This window comes from Oncorhynchus keta, chromosome 12 (assembly GCF_023373465.1).
Source record: "Oncorhynchus keta strain PuntledgeMale-10-30-2019 chromosome 12, Oket_V2, whole genome shotgun sequence".
Taxonomy (NCBI): domain Eukaryota; kingdom Metazoa; phylum Chordata; class Actinopteri; order Salmoniformes; family Salmonidae; genus Oncorhynchus; species Oncorhynchus keta.
Window position 1 is genome coordinate 41,246,229 of NC_068432.1, and position 23,408 is coordinate 41,269,636.

A 23,408-nucleotide genomic window follows, 5' to 3' on the forward strand; every position below is an offset into this window, starting at 1 on the left:
AAAAAGTTACACATTGTTTAGTCTGGCTTACTGTAAGTACAGAATGTTCACTGCCCACAATGAGGTCGTGAACCATGGAAGAACCCCTGCATGCATATACACACACACACACACACACACACACACACACACACACACACACACACACACACACACACACACACACACACACACACACACACACACACACACACACACACACACACACACACACACACACACACAGACACACATTAATGGGAGCCAATACGGTGGAGAATGTTTTGGTCACTCCTCTGCATGTGGCTGTATGAAGAAAGCTTAAACCATCTCCGGCCCTGCTCCTCCTCCCTCAGTCAGCCTCCCGTCCTCCCCATTCAGCCACACACACACACAGACAGCAGCTGTTCCGTGCCTCACTATGACAGCCTAGCCTCACCTCTGTCTCTACTGTGAGCCATTCACACCACACACATCCCAGGCAACAAACAGTACAGGAGGACCAAGAGCACTACTCTGCCTGATAAGGATAAGTCACTCCAGAGAAACAGGTCTGGGAACAGTGAGAGGACAGAATGGGGTTGTGGACGACACTGATCGTGGCTTCGCAACTGATCTTGAACCTGTGTTCGGAAGTGGGAGCCCAGGGCTCAGGTGAGTGTAGCTGACAATGACTTTCTTAAATTATTACTGAATGTGATGCCAGTATGATCTTGATGTGGTCATTGAAGTCTATTTAAACCATGCAATTGCACCACAAAGTACTTTTAAGGTATTGCTTTGTAATCACAGGACACAACCGCTAAAAGTAAAAATTCAACAATTTGATCTTAGCCAAAGACATACAGTTTCAGCTTGACATACAAACCAACTGTGATGTCATCTTCAGATGCCTTTTATCAGTCTACTAAAGCTCTCAGCACTCTACCTCAGAGTATTCCAATCGAGAACCATGAAGCTCTGAGGTAATGATTGATCTAACAGACACTGTGATTGAGAATATCACATACATTTTTCCCCAAAAGTTTAAGGTAACAAAATCAGTCAACACAAAAATCTGTATAGCTCTTATTTGGATTGAAATCACCATTGTACAGTTGCTTTTTTACTTTGTAAAACGAGAATATCATATTCATTCACACTCAAGCCAATATACACAGAGGGCTAGACAGGACATTTGATACTCTGTTGAGTAAGAATAAATGTTCTGATAAATAGTCCTCTGTGTCCTGTGTGGTAAGAATATTGAAAATACATGCTTCATAAGAATGTTGTGTACTGACTTTAGACTGAGGAAGAGTAAGAGGTGATGACTGAGATGTGACCTCTGTATTAATTAAGTGTGTGTGTGCGTGTGTGTGCGTGTGTGTGTGTGTGTGTGTGTGTGTGTGTGTGTGTGTGTGTGTGTGTGTGTGTGTGTGTGTGTGTGTGTGTGTGTGTGTGTGTGTGTGTGTGTGTGTGTGTGTGTGTGTGTGTGTGTGTGTGTGTGTGTGTGTGTGTGTTTAGTGGGGGGTCTGGGATCTGGAGTCTGGATATGATTTAAAGTACCAGCTATAGCACACACATGGGAATAATCACTAATGGTCTGCATGCAATTTCGGAGTCTGAAAACACACACACAGACATGCACCACAACACACAGGCCTTTAAATGGCATCTACACTGAGGTACAGGCCATAACTGTCACATTATTTTACAAAATATATTCACAGCTATACTGCACACAGTTGTTGCCGTTGATAAATAGTAAACATTTGACTCACTAGCAGTTCATACAAATATAAATTATTGGCAATTATTGCATGAGGTTTCACTATAAACAAACAAAAGTTTGGACTTATTAAGTAAATTGTCAATCATATGCCTTGTGTTTACAGTACAACTTTGTTATTACTTATAATAATACAATATATACTATTTTGCAGACACTTTTATCCAAAGCAACTTACAGTCATGTATGGTATCGAACCCACAACCCTGGCACCACGCTCTACCAGCTGAGCCATACAGGACTTAAATGGATTATTTATCTATTAAGGCACAATATGCATATCAGACAACAATAATGCAGTTGTTTATTATCTACTGCATCTAGGTGATTTTACTGTCACTTTATGACTTCAATTGACTTTATGTGGTAGATCATGTCACATGTGTCATACTGTATGTGAGCTGTTCAGGTGAATTTGAGATGAATTTGGTTTTGTGTAGCTTAACAGATCATGATAGGACAAGCGGTGGCTCTGGGGATGAAATCTAACCCTTTCTCATGGAACTTTGGGAGGAGACCCTGACACACAGATGGAAGAGAGAGAGAATGTGTATAGTGTGTCTAAACAGACAGATGAGAATAGAAAAAGAGTTGGTTTGTTTAGACTGTTTTATTGGTGCACCCCCCCAGTCCCAGTTTGCAGGCCAAGTCAGGTTGGACCAAACAGAGATCTATCTGTTAGTGTTTGCCTAACCTCCCTCCTCAAGTGACGGAGACAATAGTGATGCTGAGGCCTTTCACAAACCAGGCATCAGTGTGTTTGTAAAGGTGAGATTGAGTGCAGGAAACGGCATGAAAAGGAGGCTCCAGTCACGTTTAACCACACACCTTTAAAAGCACCCGTGCTGCTCCCTGGTGAGCTGGAGCAGATTGAGGCCAGGCAGGGGGAACGGGAGGAAAGACTAGAGGCAAGAGAAAATAAGAAAGATGTCTGAAGCTGACAGACACAGATGGAAGCCCACGCACGCGTGCGCACCCACACACACACGCACACACACTGAGAAGAGAGAAGATGAGAGCAATTTTCTAGAAGCATTTGGGAGCAATTTGGTGCGTGCCTTCATTACACTGTGCCTTGTAGACGGCAGCTGGGACACTTGTGTATTCATGTACGGTCTCAGACTGGCGGGGAGGGATTCAAGGCACATCCTCCCGCGGCCTGCTGTGTCCCGGAGGGACTTTATTGGAATAGAATTGTAACCTTGAGCTTAACCGTCCACTCAAGAGAAAGCTTCTCACTGTAACCAGTGACTGTAATCTGGTTCAGGTTATTAATCAACCTACCAGGTTGTTTATAAACACTACAGGGACAAGATTATCCACATGTATCGATCACATTTTAACTAATAGTGTAGAACTTTGTTCTAAAGTTGTATCTGTACCCATTGGATGCAGTGATCATAATATAGTGGCTATATCCAGGAAGGCCAAAGTTCCAAAAGCTGGGCCTAAAATTGTGTATAAGAGATCATACAAAAGATTTTGCTGTGACTCTTATGTGGATGATGTTAAAAATATTTGTTGGTCTGATGTGATTAATAAGGAGCACCCAGACACTGCACTTGATGAATTTATGAAATTACTTCTTCCAATTATTGACAAACATGCACCTGTTAAGAAACTGACTGTTGGAACTGTTGAGGCTCCATGGATTGATGAAGAAATTAAAAACTGAATGGTTGAAAGAGACGAGGCGAAAGTAGTGGCTAATAAGTCTGGCTGCACATCTGACTGGCTGACTTATTGCAAATTGAGAAATGATGAGACTAAACTCAACAACAAAAAATAAGAAACTGTATTGTGAAGCCAAGACCATGATATAATGGGCAAAAAAAATAATTATTGGCAGAAAGACAAATTCAACTCCATATTTTATCGAATCAGATGGCTTATTCATCACAAAACCATTTGATGTTGCAAATTATTTTAATGATTACATCATTGGCAAAGTGGGCAAATTTAGGAAGGAAATGCCAACAACAAACAATGAGCCATCATATTCATGCACAAAAAACATTATAATGAAAGAAAAGCATTGCAAGATTGAATTTTGTAAAGTTAGTGTGGGAGAGGTGGAAAAATCATTGTTAACGATCAACGATGACAAACCTTCTGGCATTGACAACTTGGATGGAAAGCTACTGAGGATGGTAGCTGACTCTACAGCCACTCCTATCTGTCATATATTTAATCTGAGCCGAGAGGAAAGTATTTGTTGTCCGGCCTGGAGGGAAGCCAATGTAATTCTGCTACCCAAGAGTGGTAAAGCAGCCTTTACTGGTTCTAACAGCAGACCTTTAAGCTTGCTGCCAGCTCTTAGCAAACTGTTGGAAAGAATTGTGTTTGACCAAATACAACGCTATTTCTCAACATGTACTGCACTGAAACAAAGCTTCTTTAATGTTAAACATGTCAAGTGTGGTGTACCGCATGGCAGGTATCTAGGCCCTCTACCCTTTAAAAAAATGTTTTTTACCAATGACCGTCCACTGGCATTAAACAAAGCATGTGTGTCCATGTATGCTGATTATTCAACCTTAAAAGCATCAGCAACCACAGCTAATGAAGTCACTGAAACCCTTAACAAAGAGCATTGTATTTGGTAGCAATAGTAGACCTCAGCTGAATCTGGTAATGAATGGTGTTGCTGTTGAACAAGTTGAGGATAATAAATTACTTGGCATTACCATAGATTGTAAACTGTCATGGTCATAACATATAGATTCAATGGTTGTAAAGATGGGGAGAGCTCTGTCAGTAATAAAGAGATGCTCTGCTTTTGTGACATCACATTCCAAAAAGCAAGTCCTGCAGGCTATAGTTTTGTCTTATCTTGATAATTGTCCAGTCGTGTGGTTGAGTGCTGCAAGGAAAGACCTAGTTAAGCTGCAGCTGGCCCAGAACAGAGTGGCTGTAACGGCGTTCTTCGTTTGTCGAATGAGAGTCGGATCGAAATGCAGCATGGTTGTTACTCATGTTCTTTAATGAAGAGAATGACGATACATGAAATAACTTATAGATACAAAAAAACAACAGACGGAACGTGAAACCTAATACAGCCTATCTGGTGAACACTACAGAGAGACAGGAACAATCACCCACGAAATACAAAGTGAAACCCAGGCTACCTAAATACGGTTCCCAATCAGAGACAACGAGAATCACCTGACTCTGATTGAGAACCGCCTCAGGCAGCCAACCTATGCTACACCCCTACTCAGCCACAATCCCAATACCCACAAATCCCCCAATACGAAACACAACGTTAAGCCCATGTCACACCCTGGCCTGACCAAATATATAACGAAAACACAAAACACTATGACCAAGGTGTGACAGAACCCCCCCACCTAAGGTGCGGACTCCCGGACGCACCTCAAAACCATAGGGAGGGTCCGGGTGGGCGTCTGTCCATGGTGGCGGTTGATGATAGCGCTGAACGGACAGGAGACTCCGGCAGCGCAGGAGAGGCGAGGCGCACTGTAGGCCTGATGCGTGGTGCTGGCACTGGTGGTACTGGGCCGAGGACACGCACAGGAAGCCTGGTGCAGGGAGCTGCCACCGGAGGGCTGGTGTGTGGAGGTGGCACAGGATGGGCTAGACCGTGAAGGCGTACTGGAGATCTTGAGAGCAGTGTTGGCACAGGACGTGCAGGCTGGCACATTTTTCACCAGCCGACTAACACGCACCTCAGGACGAGTATGGAGCACTAACCCAGGTGCCATCAAATCCCCGACACGCTCCGTCGGACGAATATCGTACCTATAGCACCATACTAACAACTCCCTCATTACTCTCTCCTCCACTTTTCCCATTAGCTCCTTCACAGTCTCTGCTTCGCTCACCTCTAACACCGGCTCTGGTTCTGGCCTCCTCTTTGGCTCCTCACGATAAACAAGGAGAGTTGGCTCAGGTCTATCTCCTGACTCAGCCACTCTCCCTCTGAGCCCCCCAATACATTTTTGAGGCTGCTTTTCGGGCTTCCCTCTGCGCCATCGTGATTGCCTCTCCAACTCCATTCTCCTATAGCCCTCTTCGCACTGCTCCAGCGAATCCCAGGCGGGCGCCGGCACTCTCTCTGGGTCGACCGCCCACCTGTCTATTTCTTCCCTCGTAGTATACTCCATACTTCTGCTGTCCATAACGTCCTCCCTTCGCTGCTCCTGCTGCCTGTTACCACGCCACTCGGTCCGTGTGTGGTGGGTGATTCTGTAACGGCGTTCTTCGTTTGTCGAATGAGGGTCGGACCGAAATGCAGCGTGGTTGTTACTCATGTTCTTTAATGAAGAGAATGACGATACATGAAATAACTTATAGATACAAAAAACAACAAACGGAACGTGAAACCTAATACAGCCTATCTGGTGAACACTACACAGAGACAGGAACAAAATACGGTTCCCAATCAGAGACAACGAGAATCACCTGACTCTGATTGAGAACCGCCTCAGGCAGCCAACCTATGCTACACCCCTACTCAGCCGCAATCCCAATACCTACAAAAACCCCAATACGAAACACAACATTAAGCCCATGTCACACCCTGGCCTGACCAAATATATAACGAAAACACAAAACACTATGACCAAGGCGTGACAGTGGCACGTCTTGCTCTTCATTGTAATCAGAGGGCTGTTATCAATACTATGCATGGCAGTCTCTCTTGGCTAAGAGTTGAGGAGAGACTGACTGCATCATTTCTTCTTTTTTATAAGAAACAATGTGTTGCAAATCCCCATTTCTTTGCATAGTCAACTTACACACAGCTCTGACACACACACACACCAGACATGCCACCAGGGGTCTTTTCACAGTCCCCAAATCCAGGACAAATTCAAAAAAGCGTACTGTATTATATAGAGCCATTATTGCATGGAACTCCATTCCATCTCATTTTGCTCAAAGGAACAGCAAACCTGGTTTCAAAAAACAGATAAAGCAACACCCCACGGCACAATGCCTCCCCTATTTTTTAAAATGTTTATTTAACCTTTATTTAACTAGACAAGTCAGTTAGGAACAAATTCTTATTTACAATGACGGCCTACACCGGCCAAACCCGGACGATGCTGGGCCAATTGTGTGCCGCCCTGTGGGACACCCATTCACAGCCAGATGTGATACAGCCTGGATTCTAAACCAGGGACTGCAGTGACGGCTCTTGCACTGAGATGCAGTGCCTTAGACCGCTGCTTCACTATTTGACCTAGATAGTTTGCGTGTATGTATTGGTATTGATATATAGGCAACCTGTGACTTTAAAAAAAAGATATTGATGTAGTTCTGTCCATGAGGTATTCTTGCCTATTAATGTTTTGTATTATGACATGTTTCATGTTTTGTGTGGACCCCGGGAAGAGTGGTTGCTGCTTTTGCAACAGCTAATGGGGATCCTAATAAAATACCAAATACCAATACCACTACAATATTTGCACCGAGAAAACTCATTTTGATCTTGATCTTCCAGCCCATTCTAGTCTACTGACAAAGTATTGTCTCGGAACATCAAAACTACTAGCTCAAGATTGATCAAAATACCATACATTCTGATAAAAGGGAAAATGTTTTACCCCAAACTCATACTCTGCCTCATCTGCCTCATCAACAACTAGCCTACTCTCTCGTGACGACCAGCATCTTCTCAGCACTTTAAAACCTCTAGCTCAGCAATCCTCACCATTCAGGTTGATGTGATCAAGTGGACACTACAGGCCAGGCAATGTAACATTTCTCCCCAGCTAGCCAAACTCACTGTGATGTTCCAGCCCAGTTCAGTCTATAAAGTATTGACGTACCCTTTCCCCCCGATACATCCAAAACACTGTCGTGTCTTTACTATCATGAAATGAAGACTTTTAGTTTTTATCAAAGATTCTCTGTAATTAGTATTATGCGATTAAACTGATTATTCATGTAACTGTAATTAACTAGGAAGTTGGGGCACCAAGGAAAATATTCAGATTACAAAGTTATAATTTCCTAATATAACTTTTCAGATATTTTATATCTGATCAATTTTATCTTTGAATGAATGAATTATTTACTTTACCTCACGTTAGTCTCATTCCAAACGTTGTAAAATGTTGGTTATCTGCACGAACCCAGTCTTCACTATGAGTCATCCATACATCAATTGTCTTAAATAGTTTATTTACTAAGTAATTCACAGAAGTGCATAAACAAACAAACAAAGTAAATATGGTTACAAGAAATGATAGGGGAATGTGCCCTAGTTGGCTAAACCGGCATGGCGGCTTGTTGAATTAAAATGTAACAAATGGACCAGTTCGTAGCTGGATACTTCACCGATCTTTTATACCTTCTCCAGGAACATACATTTTGTTCGGACCTCAAGTTCTGTGAGGTGGAAGAAATTCCCTTGTTCTCTATGAAACTTCACTCTGTCGCTATACTGTGTGGCCATGAGGCAGGATCTTCCTGGAATTTACGACCTCTCTGACCACAGCAGCCTAGTTGTAGGAGGCAGGGAGAGGGGGATGGGGCTTGCTGTACCCAAAGAGGGCAATGTCATGACAACACCTTGCTCAATAACCATCTTATTCATCTACACGTGTATTTATTCTCACTGTACCGAGCAGCAGAACTTTACTTTGTTACTTTACTTCCCCTCAAAGATTACTTTATTTTACTTTAGTTTATGTTTCCTTTTACAGTTATTTTACTCTATTTTATGTTTCCCTTCACAGGTATTTCACTTTACTTTATGTTTCCTTTTACAGTCATTTTACTATACTTTGTTTCCCTTGACATTTATTTTTCCTTTATGTTTCCCTTTACATTTATTTTACTTTATGTTTCCCTTTACATTTATTTTACTTTACATTTCCGTTTACATTTATTTTACTTTACATTTCCCTTTACATTTATTTTACTTTACGTTTCCCTTTACATTTATTTTACTTTACATTTCCCTTTACATTTATTTTACTTTACATTTCCCTTTACATTAATTTTATCTTACTTTACATTTCCCTTTACATTGATTTTGCTTTACATTACCCTTTACAGTTATTTTACTTTACATTTCCCTTTACATTGATTTTATCTTACTTTACATTTCCCTTTACATTAATTATTTCTTACTTTACATTTCCCTTTACATTGATTTTACTTTACATGACCCTTTACAGTTATTTTACTTTACATTACCCTTTACATTGATTTTACTTTACATTTCCCTTTACATTGATTTTACTTTACATTTCCCTTTACAGTTATTTTACTTTACATTTCCCTTTACATTGATTTTATCCTACTTTACATTTCCCTTTACATTAATTATGTCTTACTTTACATTTCCCTTTACATTCATTTTACTTTACATTACCCTTTACATTGATTTTACTTTACATTACCCTTTACATTGATTTTACTTTACATTTCCCTTTACATTGATTTTACTTTACATTTCCCTTTACATTGATTTTACTTTACATTACCCTTTACATTGATTTTACATTACATTACCCTTTACATTTATTTTACTTTACATTTCCCTTTAGATTGATTTTACTTTACATTAACCTTTACAGTTATTTTACTTTACATTTCCCTTTACAGTTATTTTACTTTACATTTCCCTTTACAGTTATTTTACTTTACATTTCCCTTTACATTGATTTTACTTTACATTACCCTTTACATTGATTTTACTTTACATTTCCCTTTACATTGATTTTACTTTACATTACCCTTTACAGTTATTTTACTTTACATTTCCCTTTACAGTTATTTTACTTTATTTTTTCCTCTGTAGTGTATGATCTCCTCAATTCCCCGGACTGTCTGCCAGACCTGCTGCAGGGTGGCTTAGTGGAGCAGGGCGTTAATGAGGCTTTCATCCTCACCACCTTCAAGCTGCAGCCCAAGACTGGCACCACAGTGTTCGGCCTGTACAACCCACGGGACAACAGCAAGTACTTTGAGTTCACCGTGCTGGGGAAACTCAACAGAGGTAAGGGGTAGGAAGGAGAGGCAGGGGCGTCATGCCCATTGAAACAGATGGTTTATCTACTTATACTTTGAAAATATAGAAGATATTGTTTATTTTACTCATTATTAATTCAAAGATATCGATTTCTGGCCACCATTTCCCCTCAAAGAAATGAGGTGCACAACGGGGAGAGGGATGCATAATACATTGGTCTTGCTGAATGCACTTTTCTGTACTATGTCAAATTAAATAACATTTTAATTGTCACACGCTTCGTAAACAACAGGTGTAGACTTACAGTGAGAAGAGTCTTAGTTCTCTCTCTTTTAATTTAATTTTGATTTAAAAATCATTATTTTTGCTCTCTGCTTCTACATTATTCATGTATTAATTTCATTGACGCATTTGCTGTGATTCCCTTTTCATCACATGTCCTTTTCCTTTAACTATCAAGTTATTCTCTTCTCTCTCCCTCTAATTCTTTCCCTTCCTCTCTCCCAGCCGTGCTGCGTTACTTGAGGAGTGATCGGAGGATGAGCTCCGTGACCTTCAACAACATCCCGCTGGCAGACGGTCAGCGCCACCGCCTCCTTTTCCACCTGAAGGGCATGCAGCAGGGACCTGGGGGGGTGGAGCTACACCTGGACTGCAGGCTGGTGGAGACGGTCCGGGATCTCCCCTCCGTGTTTCAGGGTCTGCCTGCAGGCTACGGTGTGGTGGAGCTGAAGAGCATGCAGGGCAAAGCAGAGGTGATGTTATTAGATATGTTTCAAATGGCAACCTATTGCTTTTATAGAGCACTTATTTAGACCATTGTCAAATTGGGTGCAGTTCAAATGTAGTGCATCATATGGAATAGAGTTATTATTTACTCACAGATCCAGACAAAATCACAGAACCTTCAACCGAGGATTGGTTATCAGTCTGTTTCCATTTAAGCCATTTGACCAGAGCTACCCAGACACTCCCCAAACCATTGCTTTTGTTGACTTTGTACTCAGGGAAACTATGAGTGATGTCACTTATTTACTCCTAGATCCTCCTTCCAAATTCAAATGACCCTAACCCCCTAGCCTGGGTGCCAGATAGTCTGTTTCTGCTTTGGCCAAATGCTTGTCCATTGGAAATTAGAGTTGGCTACAGCAGGTAAACATCGGGAAACAAATTTGGTAACCACCTTGTCCTAATCTAATCAAACCCATCCATCAGCATTCAGCACTGATTCCAACTAATGTGTCCCTGTTGTTGGACTTCTTCATAAACAGGAAGAGCTGGAGGAGCTGAAACTAGTGGTGGGAGACACGTTTGAGAACGTAGCTTCTCTTCAAAACTGCCACCAACAAGGAGACTCAGTGCAGACTCTGGGTAAGAGTTTATAACAAAAAAACTAAAATAAACCAACTTCTATTCCTGTGTGTTCCCTAGTACTGTTTAGTTTATACAGACAAAAACATTTTGAGGAAAGTATTTTTCTTGAACGTCGCCCAACTGTTTTTCAATAAGCAAATAAATGGTGATATATAAAGATATATATATATATATATATGTGTGTGTCTCTACTTTCGAATTCACACAAAAATAACAGTTACTGTAGATTGATGTTAAACAAGAACCCCTCCCCCCCTCGAGTCTGTTGGTATGACTAGTGTTCTTTTCCAATGCTGCTCTCCCGTGCAGGGGTCAACACAAAGCAGCTGTCCAATCAAATGCTTGATCTCACGAAGGTGATAAATGAGCTGAAAGATGTCCTCATTCAGCAGGTAACTATAGTGCTCAAGCTCATCTGGGAGCTATTAATAAACTGTACCTCCTGACCCACTGAGTGCATAAAAACTCAAAACATGTATATGTTGCTTTCTAAAGGTCAAAGAGACATCTTTTCTAAGAAACACCATCTCTGAGTGCCAGGCTTGTGGTAAGAACATCCACCATCACCACTATATTACAAATGACGTATTAAAGTTTTGTTATATGTTATTTATAGATTGGGCAAATAGCTTTTTCCTGATCATGAGGAAAATCACTGGGTCCTAGTAATAAAACTAGTTTGAAGTATGTTCGCTTATAACACATTCATTACTAATACATGAGAAACCACTGGTATTGTGGAAACGAGTGTCATAAAAATCTATTTCCTCTGGGTGTCTTTGAAGGACTGGGTGGAAGCGAAGTCATGAAGCAGAAGTGTGCCCCTGGCGTTTGTTTCCGCGGTGACATGTGTATTGAGACAGAGGACGGGGTTGAGTGTGGACCCTGCCCTGACGGATACACAGGGGACGGCTTCAGCTGTGATGATGTGGATGAGGTAGGGTGTGTTTGTGTCTGTATGTTATATTCAGGTGCATGTGTGTTTACTGTATGTATTTATAATGGTTGTAATAATTCTGAAACACTAACCAAGCGTCTTCTTTCATCTCTCTCTCTCTCTCTCTCCAGTGTCAATTTAACCCATGCTTCCCCGGGGTGAAATGTGTGAACACGGCTCCAGGGTTCCGCTGTGACGCCTGTCCTCTGGGCTACTCTGGTCTGGCTGTGGAAGGGGTGGGAGTGGTCTACGCACAGACAAACAAACAGGTCAGTCAACATAACCAACATCACCAAATACAGTCAAGGTCACCAGGTCAGTCAGCATCACCAAATACAGTCAAGGTCTCCAGGTCAGTCAACATCACCAAATACAGTCAAGGTCACCAGGTCAGTCAGCATCACCAAATACAGTCAAGGTCTCCAGGTCAGTCAACATCACCAAATACAGTCAAGGTCACCAGGTCAGTCAGCATCACCAAATACAGTCAAGGTCTCCAGGTCAGTCAACATCACCAAATACAGTCAAGGTCTCCAGGTCAGTCAACACCACCAAATACAGTCAAGGCCTACAGGTCAGTCAACATCACCAAATACAGTCAAGGTCTCCAGGTCAGTCAACACCACCAAATACAGTCAAGGCCTCCAGGTCAGTCAACATCACCAAATACAGTCAAGGTCTCCAGGTCAGTCAACACCACCAAATACAGTCAAGGCCTCCAGGTCAGTCAACATCACCAAATACAGTCAAGGTCTCCAGGTCAGTCAACATCACCAAATACAGTCAAGGTCTCCAGGTCAGTCAACAACACCAAATACAGTCAAGGCCTCCAGGTCAGTCAACATCACCAAATACAGTCAAGGCCTCCAGGTCAGTCAACAACACCAAATACAGTCAAGGCCTCCAGGTCAGTCAACAACACCAAATACAGTCAAGGCCTCCAGGTCAGTCAACATCACCAAATACAGTCAAGGCCTACAGGTCAGTCAACACCACCAAATACAGTCAAGGCCTCCAGGTCAGTCAACATCACCAAATACAGTCAAGGCCTACAGGTCAGTCAACACCACCAAATACAGTCAAGGCCTCCAGGTCAGTCAACATCATCAAATACAGTCAAGGCCTACAGGTCAGTCAACACCACCAAATACAGTCAAGGCCTCCAGGTCAGTCAACATTACCAAATACAGTCAAGGTCTCCAGGTCAGTCAACATCACCAAATACAGTCAAGGTCACCAGGTCAGTCAGCATCACCAAATACAGTCAAGGCCTCCAGGTCAGTCAACATCACCAAATACAGTCAAGGTCTCCAGGTCAGTCAACACCACCAAATACAGTCAAGGCCTCCAGGTCAGTCAACATCACCAAATACAGTCAAGGTCTCCAGGTCAGTCAACAACACCAAATACAGTCAAGGCCTCCAGGTCAGTCAACATCACCAAATACAGTCAAGGTCTCCAGGTCAGTCAACATCACCAAATACAGTCAAGGCCTACAGGTCAGTCAACATCACCAAATACAGTCAAGATCTCCAGGTCAGTCAACATCACCAAATACAGTCAAGGTCTCCAGGTCAGTCAACACCACCAAATACAGTCAAGGCCTCCAGGTCAGTCAACATCACCAAATACAGTCAAGGTCTCCAGGTCAGTCAACACCACCAAATACAGTCAAGGCCTCCAGGTCAGTCAACAACACCAAATACAGTCAAGGCCTCCAGGTCAGTCAACATCACCAAATACAGTCAAGGCCTACAGGTCAGTCAACACCACCAAATACAGTCAAGGCCTCCAGGTCAGTCAACATCACCAAATACAGTCAAGGCCTACAGGTCAGTCAACACCACCAAATACAGTCAAGGTCTCCAGGTCAGTCAACAACACCAAATACAGTCAAGGCCTCCAGGTCAGTCAACATCACCAAATACAGTCAAGGCCTACAGGTCAGTCAACACCACCAAATACAGTCAAGGCCTCCAGGTCAGTCAACATCACCAAATACAGTCAAGGCCTACAGGTCAGTCAACACCACCAAATACAGTCAAGGCCTCCAGGTCAGTCAACATTACCAAATACAGTCAAGGTCTCCAGGTCAGTCAACATCACCAAATACAGTCAAGGTCACCAGGTCAGTCAGCATCACCAAATACAGTCAAGGTCTCCAGGTCAGTCAACATCACCAAATACAGTCAAGGTCTCCAGGTCAGTCAACACCACCAAATACAGTCAAGGCCTACAGGTCAGTCAACATCACCAAATACAGTCAAGGTCTCCAGGTCAGTCAACACCACCAAATACAGTCAAGGCCTACAGGTCAGTCAACATCACCAAATACAGTCAAGGCCTCCAGGTCAGTCAACATCACCAAATACAGTCAAGGTCTCCAGGTCAGTCAACAACACCAAATACAGTCAAGGCCTCCAGGTCAGTCAACATCACCAAATACAGTCAAGGCCTCCAGGTCAGTCAACACCACCAAATACAGTCAAGGCCTCCAGGTCAGTCAACATCACCAAATACAGTCAAGGTCTCCAGGTCAGTCAACACCACCAAATACAGTCAAGGCCTCCAGGTCAGTCAACATCACCAAATACAGTCAAGGTCTCCAGGTCAGTCAACATCACCAAATACAGTCAAGGTCACCAGGTCAGTCAGCATCACCAAATACAGTCAAGGTCTCCAGGTCAGTCAACAACACCAAATACAGTCAAGGTCTCCAGGTCAGTCAACAACACCAAATACAGTCAAGGTCTCCAGGTCAGTCAACAACACCAAATACAGTCAAGGTCTCCAGGTCAGTCAGCATCACCAAATACAGTCAAGGTCTCCAGGTCAGTCAACAACACCAAATACAGTCAAGGTCACCAGGTCAGTCAGCATCACCAAATACAGTCAAGGTCTCCAGGTCAGTCAACACCACCAAATACAGTCAAGGCCTCCAGGTCAGTCAACATCACCAAATACAGTCAAGGTCTCCAGGTCAGTCAACACCACCAAATACAGTCAAGGCCTCCAGGTCAGTCAACATCACCAAATACAGTCAAGGTCTCCAGGTCAGTCAACATCACCAAATACAGTCAAGGTCTCCAGGTCAGTCAACATCACCAAATACAGTCAAGGTCTCCAGGTCAGTCAACATCACCAAATACAGTCAAGGTCTCCAGGTCAGTCAACAACACCAAATACAGTCAAGGCCTCCAGGTCAGTCAACATTACCAAATACAGTCAAGGTCTCCAGGTCAGTCAACATCACCAAATACTGACTCCATTTTAATTGGGTAAAAGAAAAAGCTGCACACTCTAGTAGGTCTGTTGTAATAATTGATTCACCAACGTTTCGACAGGAAGGTTTAAATTCAGTCAATGGACAATTCAAGAAGATTAATTTATACCCACCCGGTGACATTGTTATTAGGATAACTAATCATGGAACACCTTTTCAAGATATGTATCATAATAATCATCTCCAGTTTTGTACTTTATACGGTCTCTTAGGTCTGTGATGACATTGACGAGTGCAAAGAACCCAACAATGGACAGTGCACCGCCAACTCTCTCTGTCACAACTCTGCGGTAAGGCCTGAGTGTGTTACTCTGTCATAAATCTGCGGTAAGGCCTGAGTGTGTTACTCTGTCATAAATCTGCGGTAAGGCCTGAGTGTCTGTCTGTCTGATAGCCTGGTGGTCGACTAGATCGGTTTGTTGCTTCAGCCAACTCCTGACCTTCGTTTCCTTCAACAGAAATTGCTTGAATCACAAATAGATCTGGCACCAGGCTAGTATCTGATAGCCTGGAATAAAAAACGGAATATTGCTCAATTTAAACAATAATGCAAGGAGGGAACAATGTTAACTGGATTCCAAGTCTCTGACTGCCTGCTACAAGTACTACATTTATTCCTATGTCTCTCATTGCCTATTACCCTACATTATCCCTGTAGGGTTCATATGTGTGTGGGGGCTGTAAGACAGGCTACACAGGGGACCAGGTGAAGGGCTGTAAGCCAGAGAGGAGCTGTGGTAACAGTTTGACCAACCCCTGTGATGTCAACGCCCAGTGTTTCCAAGAAAGAGACGGCTCCATCACCTGTCAGGTGGGGTCCTAAGGATCACAAGCTGGTCTCCATTGACAGAACTCTCCCTCACACACACAAACACACGCACACATACACACACGCACGCAAACATACACACGCAAACACACACACGCAAAAACATACAAACACGCACTGCCTCTTAAGTGTTCTCTCTTCTTTCTCCTGTCAGTGTGGGATTGGCTGGGCTGGTAATGGCTACCTATGTGGAAAGGATACAGACATTGATGGATACCCTGATGAGAAACTTAAGTGCAAGGATATGCTCTGTAAAAAGGTAACCATGACAACACAAGAAATACAACTATCCTGGGATAACCCCCCCCTCCTCCTCTCCCTTTTCCCTTCCCTCCATCTTCTTTTTATGGTGTGTCTGTTAAAGTGATAACCATAAATCGGTCAATAAATAAATCTGTCTGTTTTCAGGATAACTGCATGCGCGTTCCTAACTCTGGCCAAGAGGATGCTGACAAGGACGGACAAGGAGACGCTTGTGACACCGACGCTGATGGTGACGGTATTCTGAATGAACAGGTAGACCTTATACACACACACACACACACACACACACACACACACACACACACACACACACACACACACACACACACACACACACACACACACACACACACACACACACACACACACACACACACACATTAAATTAAATTAAATGCATTTATAAAGACCTTTTTACATCAGCAGATGTCACAAAATGCTTATTTAGAAACCCTGTCTAAAACTCCAAACAGCAAGCAATGCAGATGTAGAACCACGGTGGCTCGGAAAAACTCCCTAGAAAGGCAGGAACCTAGTAAGAAACCTAGAGAGGAACCAGGCTCTGAGGGGTGGCCAGTCCTCTTCTGGCTGTGCTGTGCTGAGAATTTGAAGGAGCATACTTAAGTTCACACAGGACACCTGTTAAGACAGGAGATTTCACCAGATAAGACAGACTGATCCTATTCCCTCTGTGCCCCTCTCCCGTGCAGGATAACTGCTGGCTGAAGCCTAACGTGGACCAGAGGAACAGTGACAAGGACAGCCATGGTGACGCCTGTGACAACTGTCGCACGGTGGAGAACCCTGATCAGAGGGACACTGACAGTGATGGGAAAGGAGACGCCTGCGATGATGACATGGATGGAGACGGTACGTACAGCGACACATCACTACCACATAGCTACAGTCCGTCACAGTAGTATGTTCCAACAGCCGCTTGTCTAGAATCCTTGAACATACAGTACCCCCAAGCACTAACCCTACCCTGACCCAATGATTTATATACTAGATGATTGACAGGGGTGCTGTTTTGAAGCCACCATCTTGGCATTCCCCCACGAACGTAAAAAAAAGTTTTGGAAGCTATAGAAATTCATTAACTCATTTCTACGTTAATTATACAGACACCTTAATGCATACTTTTAAATTATAGAATGTGAGCTAAACATGAAAAATATCTATAAAAAAAAGTGTTACTTTCCCCACAAATTTTTTCAAATGTTAAATACATGTAATTTTGTCCTTGGCACATTTAATTTAAATACTGTAGCGTTCCATTCATTCCTATGGAGGACTGCTTCTTCTGGGGGGTGTCAATATGCCCAATCTGTGGCTTCAAAGCCTCTCACTAGCCAGTACATGAGTAGCATCAGCAATCCAGGGTTTATATACATAATTGCCATAACCCCACTACTAAAATTACCTCTCAAGTTAACAGAAACATACAGTATGCCTTTATCATCCTCACTCTTTAATAATGTAGATGACTGTCTGGGTTTCTTTTTATAGACCCTGTCTACAGATGGCTTGACCTTTATGCTACAACCACAGTACTGTTGCTTTCCAGAGATAAATGAGAAATGACACACACATGGCCTACCATATTTCAACAGTTCACTCAGATGACAAATGCAACAGTGCCTCCTTGTGGCACCACTATTGAACTATTAGAAACAGCATATCAATGGAAATAGAATCAACCACATGCAGTTTGCTTTTAAATCCCAATGCATTGATTCAACGTCATTGGTTAAGCCTTCAAATCATACAAATCATGTTTTATGACTTTCTCATGGGCCACACTTAAAGTTCACTTTTTGCATGTATCCAACCGAGATTCACACATGTTCTAAATGTGAAACATCTAGAACAGCCATTGCTGGTGTTCATACATCACAAAGCAGTGCTCCTAAAGGAGTCCACTTGAAGCTGAAGCACTCATGTATTTCACCAACACTTCTGCAGAGTGGTGGGATACTATTGGTCAGATAACTTTCCAAACTCAAACTTTGTAATTGAATTGGTCTCCAGGCTTGAAGAACTTCCTTGACAACTGCCAGCAGGTGGTGAACCTGGACCAGTTGGACCGGGATGGAGACGGAGTGGGAGATGCCTGTGACAGCTGCCCTGATATCCCTAATCCTAACCAGGTCAAACTGCTTCCACAGGCCTCCTTTAGGGTTCTGAGAACTGTTCAGTTTACAGATATAAAATGGGATATGGAGCAACTGAACTGTCCTACCCTGTAATAAATATTATACTGAGTAGTCAAAAAGTGTTTTAACAAATCTGTGCTCTAATTTTAGTCCGACATTGACCATGACCTGGTTGGGGATTCTTGTGACACAAATCAAGACAGGTACAAGAAAAACATATTTTAAAAGTATCTTACTTGAGAAAACATATGCTCTTAAAATATCCACTTCATGATTTAATTTATTTTAGTCAATTCATAATTGCAGTAGTCAATATATCCCTTTATTTTGACAAATATTCCTATTTTACTGTATATTTTAGTATACAGTGCATAAAGTAGGTTGCCAGTCCAATGTTACTTAACTGCCCAGATCTGTTTATGATGTCAACTCCATTGCTGTAAGCAACACTCAGGCTAAATCCATTCATGTGATGACCTGAACCTATCTTTTCTGTCCCTCCTCCCTGTGTGTCATTACCTGGTCTGTAGTGATGGCGATGGTCACCAGGACACCAAGGACAACTGTCCCAACGTGATCAACAGCTCCCAGCTGGACACAGACAAAGACGGCCTGGGGGATGAGTGTGACGATGACGACGACAACGACAGCATCCCTGACTTCCTGCTACCAGGACCCGACAACTGCAGACTGGTGCCCAACCCCGACCAGCTGGATGAGAACAGTGAGTCTTTAATATTTCTTTCAAATAATTTACTTTACTGCTTCAAACAAATTGCAGAGCAACGGGACAATCTGAATGTGAATTCTTGAGTCATCACGTAAAACCTATTGCCTGGTGATCCAGTCTGTTTGTGCTTTGGCCAACACCTCTCTGTGTTAGTTTGTGTCCTGCCAAACAGGCAGTAAATGGTGTGACAACTGTAGAAGAGTTGACTACACCAACAGTATGGGATCAGACTAGATTTTAAGTGAAAGTAAAACACAAGAAAGTGAGCTCCTATGCATTAACAAGGTTCTCTATCAAATTACATTTTATTTGTCACATGCTTCGTAAAACAGGTGTAAATAACAATGAAATGCTTACTTCACAATGACATCTGCCAATTTGTGGCAGGTAGCCTAGTGGTTAACCCTATAGCTCCTGTATGTTGCTCTGGATAAGAGTGTCTGCTAAATGACTCAAATGTAACTCTCCACTCTACCAGTGTATTGTCCATGCTTAGAACCTTACTGGGCATAATTTCCTTTGTGTATTCTCTCCTTCCAGGTGATGGTGTTGGAGATGTGTGTGAGTCAGACTTTGACCAGGACAAGGTGATAGACAGGATAGACAACTGTCCAGAGAACGCTGAGGTCACTCTGACAGACTTCAGAGCCTATCAGACGGTGGTGTTGGACCCGGAGGGGGATGCCCAGATTGACCCCAACTGGGTGGTACTTAATCAGGTCAGATGGTAATTTACTGGATAGACTTACAACACAATAAGTTCTACATGGCAGAAATGCTTTGACTTTGTCAACATGACTGACATTTAATCTCTCAAACAGGGAATGGAGATTGTTCAGACCATGAACAGTGACCCTGGACTTGCTGTGGGTAAGAAAGACTTCCAAATCGTTATCAGGTATCGAACCATGTTAACTCATATGGTATTGTATCAAGTCGTATCCTATTTTATCGCAACATTTTTGTTGTGTATTGCTCCCTAGGTTACACTGCGTTCAGTGGAGTGGACTTTGAGGGGACATTCCATGTTAACACGGTGACTGACGATGACTACGCAGGCTTCATCTTTGGCTACCAGGACTCCTCCTCCTTCTACGTGGTCATGTGGAAACAGACTGAGCAGACCTACTGGCAGGCGACACCCTTTAGAGCAGTGGCCGAGCCTGGCATCCAGCTCAAGGTGTGTGTGTGTGTGTGTGTGTGTGTGTGTGTGTGTGTGTGTGTGTGTGTGTGTGTGTGTGTGTGTGTGTGTGTGTGTGTGTGTGTGTGTGTGTGTGTGTGTGTGTGTGTGTGTGTGTGTGTGTGTGTGTGTGTGTGTGTGTGTGTGTGTGTGTGTGTGTGTGTGTGTCACACATGTGTACTATGGAGAGCCACCCAAAACACAATCTGTCTTGAGCAGACCTACTTGCTGGCCACACCCTTCAGAGCAGTGGCTGAGCCTGGCATCCAGCTCAAGGTGTGTTTGTACGATTGTATGTAAGATTGTGTTTTTGAAGTAAGTACGAAAAATAAAGATAGATTATATTTAGGGTGGCTCTGTACTGTTTAACACACACACGTGTGCTGTGGACAGCACAGGAGGTTGGTGGCACCTTAATTGGGGAGGACGGGCCTGTGGTAATGGCTGGAGCGGAATGGGTGGAATGATATCATGACATCCATGTGGTTGATACCATTCCATTTGCTCCATTCCTGACATTATTATGAGCCGTCCTCCCCTCAGCAGCCTCCACTGATGGAGAGCCACCCTAAGCCAAATCTGTCTTTGTACTTCTTAATTACCTTCTCTCCCTCGCCATCTCCTCTCTCCATCGCTCTCTCCCTCCCCAGGCTGTGAAGTCTAAGTCAGGTCCAGGGGAGCACCTGAGGAACTCCCTGTGGCACACAGGGGACACCAACGACCAGGTGCGTCTGCTGTGGAAGGACCCCAGGAACGTGGGCTGGAAGGACAAGGTTTCCTACCGTTGGTACCTGCAGCACCGACCCCAGGTCGGATACATCAGGTGAGACAGCTGAGAGAAAAATAGAGAGAGAGAGTGTGTGTGTGATGTCATGGCTACATCTAATACACAATGGTGTACAACAATGGCTAATGTCTGTTGGGTGTTTGGACAGGGCCCGTTTCTATGAGGGGACAGAGCTGGTGGCTGACTCTGGTGTGACCATCGACACCACCATGAGAGGAGGCCGACTGGGCGTGTTCTGTTTCTCTCAGGAAAACATAATCTGGTCCAACCTAAAGTACCGTTGCAATGGTAAGCAGCATGCTTTATTCGAGTGTTCCAGCGGTCTTAGGCACTGCATCTCAGTGCTGGATAAAAACAAACAAAATTAACAATTGTTTTGAACTCAAATTAGTCAAATTCATCAACCAAAGTGGCAACCTTAATTTAACTGACTCTTGGTAGAACTTGACTTTGATCCTTAACCTCTGACCTCTAACCTACACAGATACCATCCCTGGGGACTTCCAGGAGTTCAGCATGCAGCATGGCGTCGTTGACGGTCTCTAAGCATACAGAGAAAAACTGTAAGAGAGACCGTTTCTCCAGATGTGTTTGGAATGTACTGTATGTGGTGTGTGCGTTTGTGCACAGTGGCAATACTGTATGTATGTGGTCTGTTTCCATGTCTACCCACTTCCCCAACAAAAATCTAATCAACTTGTCTTCATGAGTGTTATAATCAGTGTCCTCGGTGGTTTAAATTAGGACTACTAGAGTAAAATAAAATTCACATTTCACACTTCAAACTTAAGAATTTATTATTTGAGCTCATTTTGCAATAACATCCACAAACAGAAACATCAGCCATTGATATAAGCTTCCTTCTCTCTCCCTCTCTCAGAGCTTTGATTCTCAGTGTGTACCAGCCCCACACAATGTCATCACACAATATAGACATGAGAGCAAACACAGGAGATGAATCAGACCATGGGGACTTGGTCATGCCTGAGCATATTCCATTGTCTTATACCCTGGTACCAGATCTGTTTGTGCTGTCTTGTCCTGTTGGAAAGACAGCACAAACAGATCTGGGACCAGGCCAATTGTCTTGGCCCTGTGACCTCAATCCTCCCCAGAGGCCTAGTCTTGACCAAGAGTTTTGTTATCAGTGAATATCCCGGCTCCTTAAAACAACTCTCTAGAGGCCAATAGAAAGCGATTTGAAAATGATTCCCAAATAAACTCCACTCTTCTGCCTGGTTTAAGTCTTAGACTTAGGTGTTTGTAAGTTTGAAATGTTGATTCTTTTATAAGTATAATGCTATCAACAAAGGAATTTCAAATAAAAAAATGTGATAAGAGATATTGTATTGTGTTTTTTTGGTCTTATTTATCAGCCTTATTGAATGTGTTTCTCCAGATTTTCATCGGCCAGTCTCTCAGTTCATGTGGCTGAAAGAATAAAGAGCAGTGAGGAAACAACAATATTGACCTGTTAACCTAGTATTATTATTATTGCCGGTGACCATGTGGCACGGGCATCCATAAGGTATGCTAATATATTTTAAAAAACAAATCTAATCTCATTCCATAGTCACCCTCATATTTTGGTCATGCCTCCGAGCGAGTTGGTAGGGGCGAGGTGGTGGTTTGGGATGTATGACAAGTTATTTGGCTATAGAACTTCAGTGATAACAAAGTCCTGAGGGACATTATGTGGCTTAACCCAACACTAAATGACATATAAGACCCCACCAGACACCAGAGACACTGAACATCTGAAACCAGCTACAGAATGGTTTCTCTCATAACATTTGTACAAGTATTGGATTCATAGCCTGTCATTGTATTGTAGGCTAGGCCTACAGTACATAATCCCACGTAAATGTAATTTGTGGCTTGCACTAAAACTAGTTCTCTCATTCAAAATGGATCTAACTGCACACTATCCGCATTCTCCATTTGATCTATTTATGGATCATGTAGGCCTATCCAATGGATGACCTATATAGCGTGCTGACAAGTCTCGTTCCATTTCAGCCAGCATCATCCCTTTATTACTTAATTGTTCACTAATCTGAAAACCAAATGCCAAATGACAGATGTGGATAGGTGAAAGCAACCATATTGAATGGCCATTGGCCAGGTGCAGCCATCAACATATTGCTTACCAGTCCTTTCAGATGTGAAA

The 23,408-nt window shown here is 42.9% G+C and overlaps 1 protein-coding gene across 1 annotated transcript; it reads left to right on the plus strand.

The window, feature by feature from the left end:
* The first annotated feature begins 325 nt into the window (after nt 1–325).
* LOC118391505 (thrombospondin-4-B-like) lies at nt 326–22,578 on the plus strand. The gene is made up of 22 exons (XM_052458324.1): nt 326–633; nt 9,528–9,725; nt 10,206–10,453; nt 10,970–11,069; nt 11,382–11,464; nt 11,568–11,619; nt 11,858–12,009; nt 12,141–12,278; nt 15,505–15,582; nt 15,951–16,103; nt 16,276–16,380; nt 16,530–16,637; nt 17,096–17,255; nt 18,417–18,535; nt 18,692–18,744; nt 19,072–19,265; nt 19,812–19,990; nt 20,093–20,141; nt 20,255–20,451; nt 21,102–21,274; nt 21,387–21,526; nt 21,723–22,578. The coding sequence occupies exons 1-22, from the start codon at nt 555–557 to the stop codon at nt 21,782–21,784; spliced, it is 2,820 nt and encodes a 939-aa protein (XP_052314284.1). The 5' UTR covers nt 326–554; the 3' UTR covers nt 21,785–22,578.
* Nucleotides 22,579–23,408: the final 830 nt, after the last annotated feature.